This window comes from Solanum tuberosum, unplaced genomic scaffold (genome assembly GCF_000226075.1).
Source record: "Solanum tuberosum cultivar DM 1-3 516 R44 unplaced genomic scaffold, SolTub_3.0 scf00410, whole genome shotgun sequence".
NCBI classification, from domain to species: Eukaryota; Viridiplantae; Streptophyta; class Magnoliopsida; order Solanales; family Solanaceae; genus Solanum; species Solanum tuberosum.
The window spans coordinates 382,554-400,374 of NW_006239326.1; the positions used below are offsets into that span (position 1 = coordinate 382,554).

Below are 17,821 nucleotides of genomic sequence, written 5' to 3' on the forward strand. Positions count from 1 at the left end.
TATATATATATATATATATATATAAAAACTATGAGAATATAACAATAATAATTAATTAACAAATACGGAAAAAATTGAACATGAAATGCACTTTTGACATTATTAAAATAAAATATAAATTAAATTAGAAAATAAATGCAAAGAGGAAAAATTGATTTCACAATTATTATTTTTTGTAGTTGCACTTTCTTCAATTCCTTAAAATTCATCCAAAAAATTAAATTTAAATATTTCTACACACCCATTTTGGTTTTTCCTCAAACATATGATGGGGCAGAGGATAGGATTGTTTCTTGCTTAATTAGAAATCTCGAGTTCAAACTTTGAGTATGAAAAAAACTCTTGATAGGTTATATATCTCTCCGAACAAAGTCCTACACAATATAAATTCAAAATACTCTAATTTTAATATCACATGGAAAAAAAAATATAATACAAAAATAAAATCATGTTAAGTGTTAACAAATAGAAAAGGCAAGAAAGAGTTGGGAGGAGAAAGAAAAAATAGGAAAAAAGGTAAAAAAATGAATGAGAAAAGGAAATGAAAGAAAGTGGAACGTGGGTCCCATATACACTTGGCAGCCAAATAAGGCCTCATACAACTGACACTAGTTGTATCTCGCCCACAATAAAAAAATTCGGCAATTAGTATTGAAAACAAATACTTGAAAAGTGAGTTTAGTATTAAAAGGTTTAAGTTATATTTTCTTAGCTTCAAAATACTTGACCTGCATATTAAGAATAGTTTTTTGATTGACTTTTCTAATATGTAAGTCAAGACAACTTTATTATATTGATAAAATATACTTGTAATTACAATTTTCTTAAGGGGTGTATCAGGTCAACATAGCTAAGTAATATGAAATGAAAGAAATATATATTAACTATGATTATTGAAAGGGAAAAAAAAAGGGTCAATTTTACTTGTAAACTATTCGAAAATGGGATAATGTTGTCTTTCATTTTAGGTTATAATTCAAAAATACCCTTATCGTTAGTCAAGTAGCTCAAAAATACACTTGTTCCTGGTGATTTCTCACGCTCATATGGAAAAATGTCAGTTTTACCCCTTAAATATTCGAAAAAGACAATTTCAATCTCCATCAATATGTCAATACATTAAGAAAGGGAATGTGACGAACAGTGGTGAATTCGTAATTTTTATTAAGGAGATTAAAAATATAAACAAATCTTTTCATAAATATAAAAAGAAAAATTATGAAGTAGGTTCGAATACATCTCTTGCACTCGGGCTCCACCAATGATAACTCTTGCAATGTTAGATTTTTAGTCACTATCAATTCTTGGTCAACTTTATCAACCAATGTATTTTTCAAAAGTATTACAATAATGTTTGTTAATTGACACCATACAACTATACACTAAAAATCAATTAGAAGAATCATTTTTGAAAGGTAAATAAATGGACTATTAGTTTACCAATTTAGTTTGACTTGTTATTTATGTTTTTAGTGGGACATCCAAACGCGGCTTTATGATTAGAATTAGTTTTTCAGTTATAGACATTTGGAGTTTTGTAAAAGTGACATTTTAGTTCCAAAATTATCTTGACTTGACTTTTAGCCTCCATTTATTTTTTTATTTTTTAAAAAAGGGGTATTTTTCTGCCTGCATTCCACTTCTTGAATTGGAATGTTCTTTACATATATTGGCACTCTATTCCAATAAATAATTATACTAGCTTATTCAAAATATCTTGGGTTAACCGTGTTTAAATCCCTTGGTTATTGATAATTCTGATTATAATCTTTACGGTATTCGACTAAACATATTTTTGTGATCTCTTTATAATAATAATATCAATGTAATTTCGTAAGTGAATTCTAAGAAATGTGGTGTATAGTTTTACCCTTATCTTGTAATGATAGATTAGTAAAGCATATCGAAGTCAAATATGAAAAAGATATACGGTAATGAAAGAACATGCTAAAAATAAAGGAAAAAAGAGAGTAGTAGTTTTTACAAATAATACGGTAAGAGAAACAAAGGAAACAACATGTAATAATAAAATCGAAGAACAAGACAATAAGAAAATAATAATAACAATACTGGTAAGAAAGCTAGACAAATCTCAACTAGTTACTAATAATCTTCTACCTAATCATCGACCTCCATAACCTCCTATCTAGAGTTACATAAATAATAACCATCTCACTGCTTTAATTATTTATATCTTACCTTAAATTTGTATTATTACTCCATATTTAACGATTAGATAATTCTATAAATAGTAAAATATGACATATTTTCTACATAAAAGGATTTGAAATACACATTTTAATTAATTGAAAACTAAATCGGCTTACAATCATATATCCCTAGGACCAAATTTTTTTTTACCAATAACTTATGAATAAAAAGTGCTATTATCCCAAACATCTTTCAATTCTAACCAATTTCAAATTATTATATTATTGTATTGAAATAGTGGAATAACACCATAATTAATGGGTATAGAACGAATCCAAGTGTTGAATATCAAATCGCAGAATGACTTTTTATTTTTATCTCTATAATATGCCTCTTTTGTAAAATAAATTTTATTATCTCTATCGGAGTCTTCGATTAATATTAATTTACGCCGCATAAAATTCATGAAAGGGTGACACTTTTATTCCACTCATGTTTATACAAAAAAACACATGTTTTATATTATTATGGGATAGACATATGTACAAAATACATGTGATTAATAGTTAAATACAAAAGCATATAGTGATTAATTATTATTTGCATATATAATAATAAATGTACAACTTGTCTGCTGACCAGACATTAATCTTCACACATTGATAATCGACGATCTTAATTTCTCAGCAAGAAAATCTATTGTTTCACAAAACTCATCATTCATCTGTAAAAAAAATAAAAATTAGGAGAGAAAATAAATATTATCATATATAACAAATTGAAATATATTTAAAACAATGCAATTTATGTATTATGAATTATGATGTACTTCATTGACATTCATGAGTATGAGATAAATTATTTATGAATATATATGAAGTAATTAGTTTTACACAAATATATAATTTTTACCAGAGATTATTGGATTTTATTGAACCTGTAAACTATAGTTGATTTGTTGTTGCTCACCAACGAATCGAATATCAGTATGGAGTTCATTTGGCAAAGCTAAATTTCACTATTTAAGAATTGATCGAGCTGTGGAAATAGCCACTAATATTTGTATTAGGGTAGACTGTCGTCTGTCTATATCATAACCCTTAGAGTACAGTTCTTCTCTGAATTCTACTAACGCGGGATGCTTCGTGCATAACATGAAATATAGTAAGATGGAATTCAAACCTGAGCAATAACTGTGATATGCATTGAGGTGGTGCCAAATGGCATGAAATTGGTGGTCTTGATAGTTAAATGAAGCCTTTGGATCACACTTAATATTTCATCAATATTTCCTTTTTGTTGGTTTTTGTATAATAATATTGTAATGAGCAACTCTTTTTCTAAACTTTTTACTTCAACTTCTGGTAATAAACTACTCTTCTTCATCATGTCTATGGTAGATTGATGATCACCTTGTTTTGCCCTTTCACCAAGTTGTCTAATGAGAGTGGCTGCTCCTTCAAGAATTGATGCCTTGTCCATCTATCATATAATAATTTAACATGTTTCAATTAATGCGCAGATATAAAATTTGAATATTATGTATTGGAGTTTAAAATCATTCTTTTAAGTATTTAGTGAATTTCGTAACAATAAATACAGAATTTGAGCCAAAATTATTAAGTCTGAATGAGCTACTAATATTATATTGCATGCACTTATATATAGTTACCATGCATTTTATAAATTTAGTTACTCAAGATTGAGGTTTTGGAAGGTGGTTAATTAAACACCTCTCAAGAGTTTTGAAAATGGAAAATATTTTGATAGGAGGTGTATTTTTTCCTCATTAATTAAATGTTATTAGATAACGACTAATGATAGGAATAATAACGAAATGAAAGTTCATGATAAAAGGGAAGAAAATTCACGTCAGTCACTAATTTTTATTATTATGCCCACAAACTTGCCATAAAATGGATTATACACTATTCAAATTTAAATTAATCGAGTCAGTACGTACCTTGTTGAGGCCAGGAATGAGAGAGGCTAAGGAAACAAACAACTTAGATATCTTCTTTCTTCTCTTTCTTTCAGCTAACAAATGTTCATGTGCTTGCTCCCCACTCCTTCTTTCTCCAAATTTTGCACCAATAATATAATTATTATTTGAGAAACTTATAGTATTATTTGCCTCTTCCTTTGGGATTAACAAAGAATTTTCAAAATTATTGTTGAAGGAAATTATGCAAGCTAAAGAATTTGCCTTTTCATCTTCTTCTTTATGAAGTTGTTTTCTTGATGTCTCACCATTATAATGTTGAGAAAAGATAAGAGCAAGATCATCCATTTTTTTGAGAGATTATTGGAGAAACTAAAGGCCAATTTGTATATTTTGTGTATCTATCATGACTTTAATATATAGTGCTACAAAAAATAATTTCATAAAAGGGAAGATGCAAGTTGTTGATTAAACGGCCATGATGTTACCCCTTAACAGTATTAATATTAATAATCTACGTAGCTATTTAATTTCAAAGGTATATATATATAGTTTTAATCAGGGGCGGCTCTAATAAATCGGTGGCCTTAAGCCAAATCCGAATGGAGGCCTTAAATTCAAATATATATTTTTTATGAAGTTTATTATAACTAATTATTTAATTTTTCTTGAGACATAGTATTCATAATTTGTCGAACTTCTATTACTTCTTTGCTCTTTTATGAAAAGATTTCATTTTCTATAAGTAATACTCTATATTTTAAAAAAAATATATACTTATAACCTATTTATTTTTTTTAAAATGAGGCTCCTCAAATTTTGAGGCCTAAGGCAATTGCTTTTTTTTCAAAGCTGTTGAACCGTCCCTGGTTTTAATTTGTATGAAGTGTTAACTTGACGTTAACCAAAACATTTTTTTTATTTGTCCATCGTACTAAATTATATTATGTATTTTTACTTATGTTATTCTCTTAAACTTATTGGAGTATATATTAATAGTCAATTTCAAATTTTCAAAGTATAGTAAATATGAATAGTTACAACACATGAGAGATTGATCCGACTTGTAATTCACTTATGACCATTTGTATTACTATAGCTTGCCCTTAGTGAACAGAGGGACACTCTTTTGGGAAGGTGTTTAACATAGGGTTTAATTAAGAAGTAAATGAAGTTTTTTTTATTCTTGTGATCTTAAATATGTCATGACATTTTGAAGGCCTAAAAAACTTATCATCAATGATAAAATTAAAACTTTTAAATTAAATTATTTCTGTATTTGAAAACCTTACAACACTATTATTATTATGATTTTTTTTTTAAAAAAAAGTGTTTAAAAAAGTCTTACGTAAATTATTGGTAGAAGCAAAAAACCAATAACTTTGTTTTATATTTAATTTCATAAATTTTGTTTTATTATATGTTTCGTTTCAAATGGTGCATTGATTAGGGAGCAGGCGGCTAAGGGTGTTTAGTTGGATTGGGACCATACACTAATTGTATATTACTATTATCTTAGGTTTGTAATTAATTAATCTAATAAAATATTAATCGCACATGGACTTGAAAAGTAGTCCTATTTAATATTTGTAAATAGTGTCTAAAGTCATACATCTTGCAAATCAATTATCATAGTATTCAAAAATACTAGGAACATTTGACACTTGTATGATGAGTAAAATGATTTGTTAATTAATTACCTACTAATTTTTCTTTGATTTTTTTGGTACCTAACTTGAAATTAAACGACTTGCATGCCAATATGACATAGATTCAAATTCTGTATCTTCCACTTATGTGTTATTGACTTTTGAGATAAGAAAAAAAATATATTTGTGACTATCGAGGTAGGAAGGTCAATTAAGCGAAATTCTTTTTATTGTGAAGTAGGGTGTGTTTGTAGAAGAATTGAAATGTTTTCTTAAAAAATAGATGAGTTTTTTTTCTACTTATTTAATTTCTAATATTTGATAGTTATAACAATAATATCATATCAGTATAAATTTATAAGTAGGGTCTTTGGAGTTTTTTTGGTAATTAAGTACAAAGAAAAATAAATAAATGAATAAATAAATATCTCAAATGATTATATGAATAGTTGTAAACTTGAGACTTGGAAGTATTGGCGAAGAGAAGATAATGAATTTGAAATGTATATTTATAAAGTTTATTTTTCTACTAGAAATGTCATCTCCCTAACTAGAATCAAATATATCTATGTTCGGAGAAATTTCAATAGTTCAATAGATTAATTTCATGAATTGTCATTTTATTAATGAAATTTCGATTTTTCGCCTTGTATTCTCTTCTTTGTTTCCCCTCCCCCATTCCCTATTTTTTTTTTTATAAAAAAAATATGACTATGCTCTGTCACGTCAAGTCAGAAAATAAAATAATGTAGATAATTTATTTAATCATACTCTATGACATTGCTGACGGTATCCAATGAAAAATGCTTACATCAAAGTAACTAATTACTCATATTTTATTGACAAAAATAATGACAAACAACATGTGTCATTGGAACTAAAATACATTTTTCTATATTTTAATATTAATATTACTCCTTTCTCTTCATTTTTATTTGTCTAAATTGTGTTTTTAGAGTTAATTTAACTAATCTTCAAGTTAAACTAAATTAGGGTAATCTAAAATTTTGAATATTGGAAAATTGTATAAAAAGATATATCCTTTCCATATTAGTATAATTAAAAAAAATATCTTAAAATATTAGTTAGAATTTATACAATTTAATCTTTCTTTTTTTGTTTTTCATTCGGTGTTCGGAGTCCACATTGGAGCTCCGATTAAATCCGGATTGCGCATTGCAAGGCCCATTCGAGGGTCGCCCTCCCAACAGGATTTTCTCTATATCCAGGGCTCGAATCCGAGACTTCTGGTTAAGGGTGAAACACTCCCACAAGTGCACCACAACCCATGTTGGTTATACAATTTAATCTAAAGATATAAAATGTGACAAATAAAAACGAAACGAAAATATGTTTTTGCCCAACAGCAGCCGCCAGACGGCCCTCCGTATAATCTGAAAGACAACAAAAATAAATAAATACCATCAACCTTAATTAGAGGCTAAATCCACCTAATTAGCAAACAGGTCATAAATGGTTTTATTTAATTACCCCATTCCCATATTAGTGTAAGTTCATTAGTCATATTTTTATGAAAAAATTACATAAATACACAACTTATTTCATCATATTTTTTAAAATTTCTTATCATTTGAAAAAATTTCAAAAATCTCAACTTTCTCCTATTTTCGGATTCATTACTTTACGCGATGTATCGTGACGTACGAGATATATCGGGACGTTGAGTGATGTATTCGAAACCGAAACGTGGTGTATCGGAACATTGAGGGATGAATTTGAAACCGGAACCCGATGTATCGGGACGTTTTTGGAATGTAACCGAATTCTACCAAATTTAAGAGATTTTTGTAATTTGAAAAAAAAAGAAAAAAGAAGAAGATGTAATTAGCTCTTAACACTAAAGAATTTGTGTAAAATTTCTTTTTTTTGTTTCCCGTTTTAATTTAATTTGCAATGGTAATTATTACATTAGATTACAAAAATACTCTATCATTGATTTGATGTAAATTTGTGAGGTCGACTTTTATTATATTGGGTGTCCATTACTCAAATCATAATCCAACAATATGAAATTATTTCGTAAAGTCATGTTTTAAAAAAATTTATAATAGATAAATCATTTAAGTATATATATCACTTAGAAGGTCACTCAATCTATCAAAAACTTATTTTACCTTCTAAATTATAAATCTTTTGCCATTTTTTATTTTACTTTTCAAATATTATGGAAAGAGCAAATGGTGAATCAAATTAGATAGATTTGGGCGTTATTTTTATAACCCTTCTTCGTGTGAAGTAATATCATAAATTAAAATTTAGTGATATTGGAAATCTTTGTACATTATGACTTATGAATATATATATAATATAATAACTTATATAATTGAATTCATTTTTTAAAAAATTATTTTATAAAAAAAGAAGCATAGATTATGCTGATGTGTGATTAGGTTCTTGGCCCAAACTCCAAACCATTCAAAGGGCCAGGCCCATTTTAATGGCCATTTATAAGTTTAGCCCAATTCGAGCTGATATCTAGCCCAAATTGGTCCATGAAATATTTTCAAGAAAACATTTTTTATATGATATGTTATATATTTTTTTTTATAATCATATGATATGTTATATATAGTTATAATAAAGAAAAATAATATTTTTCTTAGGTATTTAAAAATTATCAAAGAACAAATAAAGTAACCATAAAAATTGGACGGATTGAGTTTTGTCCCAAATTTTAGCCTATTTTAATCCAAATAACTTTTGAGTGAGTCAGTAATTTGCCCAGCTATTAACTCAACCTATTTTGATCCACCCAAATACAATTCCACCCGCCCATTTATCACCTTTAATAATAGAACATGTATGCAAATTATGTATCAAGGGTTGCGATGAAGTTCATCCTTAATAAGATGCTTTAGGTTCGAATTATGGTCATACAATCATCTTAGTTAGGAAGCCGTGACTTTTCAATACAAATTCAAATGAACTTTAGTATGAATATCAAACATCGAATGAAAAATTAAATATCACTTTATTTTAAATGATATAGTGATAGTAAACACCTCAACAAACCATGTCATTAAGGATAAAATGTGGATGTTAAAATAACTTTTTAAACCAAGAAATAAGAAGACATATAACTTTTTTAAATTATTAATAAATTTTAAAAGATGACATCTTTTTAGAACAAACTAAAAAAATAACATGTCGTGTAAATTAAAACAGATAATAATATTCTCTCTTTTAACTGTTTATCTTACTTTCTTTTAAACGAAAACTTATTAGACGTTTTAATTCATTTTCAATTTAAGATTACGAGATTCAAAAGCGGAAAGGATAGTTCCTGAGGTTCTAGAAAATAATAAACAGGAGCGTGGGTACATACAAACCTGACGGATGGGATAAGAATCATTTTTTGGGCGATCAGGATAAAATGTGAGTGTGATTAAACTAAAGCAACTGTACCTAGAAATATCTTAAAAGAAAAAAAAAACGACAAAATGTTCTAAAAGCCCCAATCAATTACTAATAAAATTCCCAATTATTAGTCGTCACTTTACTACTTTCTGAGTCAACAACTCCCCAAAACCAGCAAGCTCGAGCTGCAACAATGGCGGATGTAGCAGTAAAGTTTTTAGTAGAAAATTTGATGCAATTACTAATCGACAACGCCGATTTGATTCTCGGAATCAAAGGCGAAGTTGAAAATCTACTCCGAGATCTCAATGACTTCAATGCTTTCCTCAAACAAGCTGCTAAATCCCGCAGGGAAAATGAGGTTTGCCTTAAAATTAGGAATTATTTAATTTATTTAACATTCAATATGATTTGATTTTCCAAATACTGTTCTCATTTCATATTACTTGACCGTGCTCGTGTTGACTTGAGTTTTTTTGTTTTGCCATACTATAGTTTATTTATTGCTGATTGTAGTTAGTATAGGAAAGAAGTGATATAACTCTTAGATTCAAACTAAAATGAAATATTTATTTTTAGTATAAGAATTAAAGTAAATGAAATGGAGGGAGTATTGGTTAAAGTACTCTTTGCATTGTTATAATTAAATAGGGGCTAAGAGGTAGATTTAGGATTTAAATTTAATAGGTTCAATCTTAGCTTTCATTTTATCATAGATTTTGAAGTTGAAAATTTGAGTTATTTATGGAATTTGAGGTTGTGTTTGGAGATGCATTTTACTTTGAAAAAAATGAAGGTTGGTGAGGGGAGGACCCAAAAAGGGGCTTAGAGCCAGTCTTTTGGGACATTTGATCAAATTTCATGGTCAATCAAATATTTGAAGATAAGTTTTTAAAATCTATGCTCCAGCACGGAGCTAAATAGACAAAAAAGAAGTCGAAGGGATTTTGTTTTTTTGATTAGAACACAATCAATTCATACTTATCAGTGAAATAAATAATAACAAGTTGTACCGGAGGATGGAAAAGGAATGCAAAATATATTCATAAGAGTTGAGTTTTTGTATAAGGTCTCCCAATTTCTAAAAATATCTTTTACATAACAAAAGTAACTGCAAAGTAATAGAAATATCGTTTCTATAGAAGCAAGTGCAAAGTAATAAAAACATCTTATTTGCAACAAAAGTTAGAGCAAAGTAATATCTGACGTGTACTTTCATGTTTAATTAGTAACTATATGGTGTTGTCTTCTTAAATATGAGGCTACAAAAATCAACAAATATTCTTCTCATATCTTCTTGCTTGTCGTCTAATTAAGATGATAGCTCATGTCACAACTCTCTTCTGCTACTCAGAATGAGCATAGAAGCATGGAGGCATCGTGTAATCCACACGCTCACACATGTTGATATGCAGGATTTTTTGGGACAAGCATGATCATAAGGTATATTTTGCGTCAAAAATATGGTTATCAACTATTTTGTTGCATTTTTCACATAAATGTATATTTCGCGTGAAAAATATTGTTTGAATACCTGAATACTCCAACCAACTAAAGAGAATAATTAAAAGATTTATTGACTAAATTATTTTACTTACAGGTTTTGAAAGAAATGGTGAAGAAAATCAGAAAAGTGGTGAATGATGCTGAGGATTCAATTGATAAATTTGTTATTGAAGCTAAGAGACATGATGATAAAAATAAATTTGATGAATGGTTTCATACTACTCATGTGGCTAGAGCAAAAGGGGTAGCGGATGAGATCAAAAGTACAAGGGAAAGAGTGAACGAAATTAGAGAAAATGATGCTTATGGCCTTCAAGCAATAACTTTAGATGATAATTTCAATAGAGGTGATGAAGAGAGGAAGGTGATTTTTTCTCATTCTTCTAATTTCTGCTATTATTATTAATAATAATTTTCTTTTGTGATACTAGTTCAAGTAATATAGTCGGTATACATCATAATTAAAAGGGTAGGATAACTAGCAACAAATAATATAAAGACAAATTTATAACCAAGATTGAGAAAAAGTCTAAAGTCCCAAGTGTAAGCATATCTTAACAGTAAGATAAGACAGACAGTAAGGTTATGGATAATTTGAGAGACTTTTGATATTTTTAGAAGTTTCTATCAATAAACTTAATAAGCTAACAGATAAAGCAGTGAAATCTGTATTCTCAACTAAAAGGAAGATTTTGGTAAATTATGAAATGTGGTTGCTATATGTAATGAAGGTCGCGTTGAGAATCTTGTTTTGTTAAGCACGTACACTCAACTAGTACTTCAAGTAAATTGATATGTTTTATAAATTTCTTCTTTATGATCATATTACAGTCCCCTGTAGTTGAGGAAGATGATGCGGTTGGTTTTGATGATGAAGTAAAAATTGTAATTGATCGTCTCATGGGAGGATCAGATTATGTTGAGGTTGTGCCAGTTGTTGGTATGCCTGGTCTTGGTAAAACAACTTTGGCATATAAGATTTACAAGGATCCGAAGGTTGCGTATGAGTTCTACACCCGCGTTTGGGTATATGTCTCTCAAACATTCAAGAGAAGGGAAATATTTCTCAACATTATCAGCAAGTTCACTCGAAACACCAAACAATATCATGATACACCAGAGGATGACTTAGCAAATGAAGTGAAGGAGCTTCTTGGAAAAGGTGGGAAATATCTTATTGTTTTGGATGATGTGTGGACGATGGAAGCTTGGGATTGTATCAAAATTGCTTTCCCTAATAATGGTAAACGGAATAGAGTGTTGATGACCACAAGACAATCACATGTGGCTAAGCGTTTTAATGATGAACCTCATGATCTTAAGTTTTTGGCTAAAAATGAAAGTTGGGAGCTACTTGAGAAGAAAGTTTTTCACAAGGAAAAGTGTCCACCTGAGTTAGAATTACCCGGGAAAAGTATAGCCGAAAAATGTAGGGGCTTACCTCTTGCTATAGTGATTATCGCCGGAGCTTTGATAGGCAAAGGAAAGACAACAAGGGAGTGGGAGTTGGTGGCTGCCAGTGTCGGTGAGCACCTCATAAGCCGCGATCCAGAGAACTGAAAGAAATTGGTTCAAATGAGCTATGATCGTTTGCCTTATGACCTAAAGGCGTGTTTTTTATACTGTGGGGCATTTCCAGGAGGTTCTCAAATTCTAGCTAGGAAGTTGATTCGTTTATGGATCGCGGAAGGATTCATACAATACCAAGGACCATTGGCTCTAGAGGATGTAGCAGAGGACCACTTAAATGATCTTGTCAATAGGAACTTAGTGATGGTAATGCAAAGGAGTTGCAGTGGTCAAATCAAAATATGTCGCGTTCATGACATGTTGCATGAGTTCTGCAGACACGAGGCCATGACGGAGGAGAATCTTTTTCAAGAAATCAAACAAGGGCAAGAACGATCTTTTCCAGGGAAACAAGAGTTAGCCACTTATCGTCGTTTGTGTATTCATTCCGGGGTTCCTGAATTCTTATCAACAATGCCCTCCGGTGAGCATGTCAGGTCATTCTTATGTGTTGACTCGAAAAAAATTGACATGCCTCCAAATGAAATACCATCCATCCCGAAAGCCTTTCCATTGCTTAGGGTACTAGATGCTGAATCAATCAAGTTCAATCGATTTTCTCGAGAGTTCTCTAAATTATTTCATTTGAGGTACATTGCTCTCTCAATTGACAAGATTAAGACCATTCCTGTGGGTTTTGGGAATCTTTGGAACGTACAAACACTTATCGTTAAGACGCAACAGGCTACTCTTGACATCAAAGCAGACATTTGGAATATGACAAGATTAAGGCATGTGTGCACTAACGCTTCTGCTACATTGCCTTCCACTAAGCGCCCCATGAGCAGCAAGGACAACTTGGTGAATCGTTGCTTACAAACACTTTCAACTATAGCACCTGAATGTTGCACAGCAGAGGTTTTTACTAGAACTCCTAATCTCAAGAAATTAGGCGTTCGTGGGAAAATAGATGCACTTTTAGAAACCAGTAAAGACGGGTCTGGTTCTGTCTTGTTCAGTAACATAGGTAAGTTAGCTTGCCTCGAATATCTGAAGTTGGTAAATGATACTCGTCTAAGTAGTAAACCGCTACACCTTCCTCCAGCATATATTTTCCCTCAGAAGCTAAAAAAGCTCTCTCTGGTAGACACTTGGTTTGAATGGAAAGATATGTCTATATTAGGTCTATTGCCAGACCTTGAGGTGCTGAAGTTGAAAGAATATGCGTTTAAAGGACAGTCATGGGAGCAAGAGGACGGTGGTTTTCCTCGTCTGCAGGTCTTATGGATTGAAAGGACAGATTTAACTTCTTGGAAAGCCTCATCAGGGAACTTTCCGCGACTAAAACACCTCGCACTCATATCATGTGATAAGCTTGAGGAACTCCCAGCTGAACTGGCTGATGTGAAAAACCTCCAGCTAATTGAACTCCAGAGTAGCAGTGAATCTGCAGCTAGATCTGCACGAGCGATACTAAAAAGGAATCAAGAAAAAGAACAGGAAGGTGATAAGGGCACCGGATTCAAGCTTTCTATAGTCCCTCATGATCTTGGATTGTAACTTCAAAGATTGCTTCATTGGCACTTTGACAGGTTAGTCTTCAAAACATGTTACTCACTCCGTTTCAATTTTCTTGTCTTACTTTCCTTTTACAGTTCGTTTAAAAAAGAATGTCTCTTTCCTTTTTTGGCAACTTCTGATTCTAACTTTCCACTTGACATGTTTAAGACCACAAGATTGAACGACACTTTGATACATTTTCCCCCCTTTTGGTCGGAAATACTTTAGGCTGACCGGTTAAGATACTTAAACAGCTGATCTTATGCCGTTTTGCACAGGGACTGTAAATTCTGATACTGGATTCACTCTGCAGTGAGTCAAGTCCTCGGCTTGCTACAACTTCATTGGCCGGAGCTTAAAAGCTACTTAAATTCAGTCAATCCAAACGGACTCTTATGTGGACTGTTGCCTTGCTGATTGTGACTTCATTTTTGTAACTTGTTTTGTGCTTTTTCTTTGTTTTTTCTCCCTCTTTGAACTAAGTTCTTGATGTACATAGATGAATTGTTGCTTATTTATATATCTAGGTGATAATGAAAGAGGAGACACTATAAGAAACATAATTCTATTGTGATGTTAATTAGTTTTCTCTTCCTCTTTAATATAGTTGTCGCCTTGGGCAATAGTAAAGTTGTCGCTGTGTGACCTCACGGGTTCAAGCAGGATGCTTTGTGTGGTAAGGAGAGCCTTGGAATATGTGACAATGCCAAACGAACTTAATTTCGAGATATCTCATTTTATCCCGCGTACGAAACAACTACTAAAAAGTCTCAAAGATAGTGTCACACTAATTCAACAAACAAATTTTTATTATTTAATGTGAGTTACATAGCCAAACAAGTATTCACACCATCACAAATTCAATCAAACAATTATTTTAACAACCTAATTCTACACTCTCTCCAATAGATAATACATATAATTTTATTTTTTTTCTATACAAAAAACTCTCATGGCACAAATAATAATCACACTGTATTAAATATTAATTACATAACAGATGAGATTAATTAATTAATTAATTAACGAGTCATGGAAGATGTAGGAATTGGTGGCACTTTAACCCCTTCTCGTTTCCATTTCTCAACATTGCATTCCCATCCTGCAAAAATAAATAAATACATATAATTTGTAGTGATCGAGAAAGTATGTATTATAGCAATCGCGCTTAAACTATAGATGAAAAAGAGCGGAATAAAGTATCAATTCTGAAAACATAAATATTGAAAATCTTAAAAATCGCTAGATTTTCATATTTGAAGCAAATTATGCGGTAGGTGTCTCTACCTGAACTTCGAGAAACCAAATATAAATTTAGACCATAGGCACTTTGCTTACAAAAAAGACAAAAAAAACAATTCATAGAAAGATTTGGTGTCCAAATTGTTACGCCTTTCATGCAACCATTATATTTCCAGTCATCATTCACCGAGACTTCAATCCCTATCATCAGGTCACCAAATTTCTTGACCTTTGACAATTTCATGCTTTTGAGAATTTTTAAAATGAATTTGATTTTTGAGTTTTAAGTTCTATATCATACAAAAACATTTGTACAAAATTTAGGTCATTCATAAAACAATTGCATGTAGTCTCTATAACCTTCACAACCAAATCAATATCTATATCGTCAGTATATATAACTTGAATTTATATTCATACCTAGGGATGGATTCGCGCCTCGATTTTTGAGTTCCCTATATTCTTGAGAAATACCACAAACACAACAACAACAACTAATCAAAGTGTCTGAATATGGACTCTCTGGTAATTTAAATAATTCACGCAATTTTCTTCGATATCTTCTCCCATAAATCCATCCACAATGAATGGAACCCATAGCATAAGCAAGAAGACAAGCATGTCCTTTAGCTGCCATTTATAAAAAAATAAAATAAAATTGCATTTTAGTTAGCACAAATGTATAATCATTATTAAGACAAAAATTAAGTAATGTTTAATTAATTTTAGTGATATTAGGTAAAATTTGATAATTCTTGATTTAATAAGGAGTAATTGGTATATTTGACACGAAGAAAAATATATTCAAAAGAAACTCTATCGATCTATTTCAAATGGATGGGGTGAATGTATCATGTATGGTACAGATTCGGCAAAATCTAATAATTTTAGCTCAAATTATGTATTTATCAATAAAAATTACTCGAGATCCGATCCGCCTCCCCTAGAGAAAAAACATAAGTGAAGAAAGTTGTTTTTCTCCTTTCAATGGAAAATATTTTTGTGATGTTTGCCTATTTGGTTACCTAAAAATAAGATTTATTTTCTTAAAAAATATTTTTCTAGAAATTATTTTTCTAAATACTAAATAAACTCCTAAATGTTTAAGTTTTTTTTTCCTTACATGTAGTGCCTTGATCAAGTATCTCAACGACCTCTCCAATGGTAACACATGGACAAAAGCAAGTCTTCACACCTTTAAAAAAGCAAGATAAAATTACAAAAAAAAAGGTTAAATAATAATAATAATTAAACTTAATTAAGAAAAAATTATAATTAAGAGTTTATAATAAAAGTAATTACAAAGAGAAGGATCATCCCAACAATCAAAGAGATCTGTTGTCCATTGGCCTATAGGCCAATTGTTTGTAGTCATTTTGAATATAGGAGATTTGAAAAACAAAGTTTAAGAGATTATTAATTAAGACTTAGTTATAAACTTATGAGAACATTAAGGGCCCTTTATACTTTCAAGATTTTGGATAATGTCAAAATTTGTACATTAAAATATTCACAAGGAAATTTCATAAATATTTCCTCCAATCTTCACATTTCTGACTATAAACGTGATTTCTTCATTACTGTATTTTTTTTTAAAATTTGTTTTGAAATATTTTATCTGAGTCGAGGATCTATTGAAAATAACATATCTATCTTTCTAAAGTATGATAAAATTTATGTACACAACATCCTTCCAGATTTACAGTAATAGAATTATACAAGATATACTATTGTTGTTGTTGATTGATCTCGATGACTAATTTATTTTAGGGAAAAGGGACAAATATACCCCCGAACTATCGTAAATGGTATGCAAATACCCTCCGTCATACTTTTGGGACATGGATTCCCCTGCCGTCCAAAAACTAGAGCATATATACCCTTTATACTAACGGACATACACGTGCCATAATCTTATCCACCGATCTGACATTTATCGACGGATAAGATTGCGCCACGTGTCCTATTTAGTCTTCCGTTAGAGTGAATGGCATATATGCTCTAGTTTTTAGACAGTAGGGGCACCAATGTCCCAAAAGTATGACGAAGGGTATCTGCATACCATTTACGATAGTTCGAAGGTATATTTATCCTTTTTTCCTTTATTTTATTATCTATAAATGTATATTCGAATTGACTATAATATTTTAGTGGTTACATTCAAGATCATGGTGAGTACATGAAAGCTCAACATTTTCTTGGATATTTCTAACCCAAATGATGAAGAGAGCATTTTTAATTTAATTAAAGTTATTGTTCAAAGGTCACTTGAAGAAAACAAAAAGAATATAAAGAAGGAGAAGGTGATTGTGATTTATGATATATATTTATTATATAAATATAAATATAAAATTGGAGTAGATTTGACCAAACTTACATCTAAGTATTATTTTATTATCATTCTCCTGAACTTATCACGAAATTTTGGACAATTAATAAGTACTTTTATTTAATATCTTGATTTTGACCGGTCAAAATTAACCCATCTGGCAGAATTTCTATCAAAGGAATTTGAAAAAATATTTAAAATGCACATGAAAAAGCTAATAGAATTTAATATCTTAACATTTGTACATAAAACAAATAATCTTATATATATATACGCATTGTAACTTTTTGATAAAGAGGTATAAAAATGGGAAAATTGTATATAATAGCAAATTATTAATTCAAATGCTAAAAATATAGTTTGATTTAATTGTACCTCATAGCAAACTGTTGCTATTTCACCTCTCTCCTGGTGAATCTCGCTCGCCACTCTCGTTCTCTCCCTCGCCTCTCTCATTTTTTATACAAACGCAAGTGTATAAAGTGCATTTGTGTTTATATAAAGCGAGAGAAAATTGTATATATACATATTTTTTCGTTCCCCTCTCTCCCCTCT

The 17,821-nt window shown here is 30.3% G+C and overlaps 2 protein-coding genes and 1 pseudogene across 2 annotated transcripts; 1 reads left to right on the plus strand and 2 right to left on the minus strand.

The window, feature by feature from the left end:
* Nucleotides 1–2,695: 2,695 nt before the first annotated feature.
* Nucleotides 2,696–4,441, minus strand: LOC102595728 (transcription factor bHLH18-like). The gene is made up of 3 exons (XM_015303030.1): nt 4,115–4,441; nt 3,334–3,633; nt 2,696–2,875 (listed from the first exon to the last, which is right to left on the minus strand). Exons 1-3 carry the CDS (start codon nt 4,439–4,441, stop codon nt 2,804–2,806), a joined length of 699 nt encoding a protein of 232 aa, XP_015158516.1. The 3' UTR covers nt 2,696–2,803.
* A 4,750-nt stretch (nt 4,442–9,191) lies between these two features.
* LOC102596068 (putative late blight resistance protein homolog R1B-12) lies at nt 9,192–14,185 on the plus strand (annotated as a pseudogene).
* A 379-nt stretch (nt 14,186–14,564) lies between these two features.
* LOC102596391 (protein PLANT CADMIUM RESISTANCE 9-like) lies at nt 14,565–16,353 on the minus strand. Its single transcript, XM_006362511.2, has 4 exons — nt 16,240–16,353; nt 16,061–16,132; nt 15,358–15,567; nt 14,565–14,797 (listed from the first exon to the last, which is right to left on the minus strand). Exons 1-4 carry the CDS (start codon nt 16,310–16,312, stop codon nt 14,718–14,720), a joined length of 435 nt encoding a protein of 144 aa, XP_006362573.1. The 5' UTR covers nt 16,313–16,353; the 3' UTR covers nt 14,565–14,717.
* Between the last annotated feature and the right edge of the window lie 1,468 nt (nt 16,354–17,821).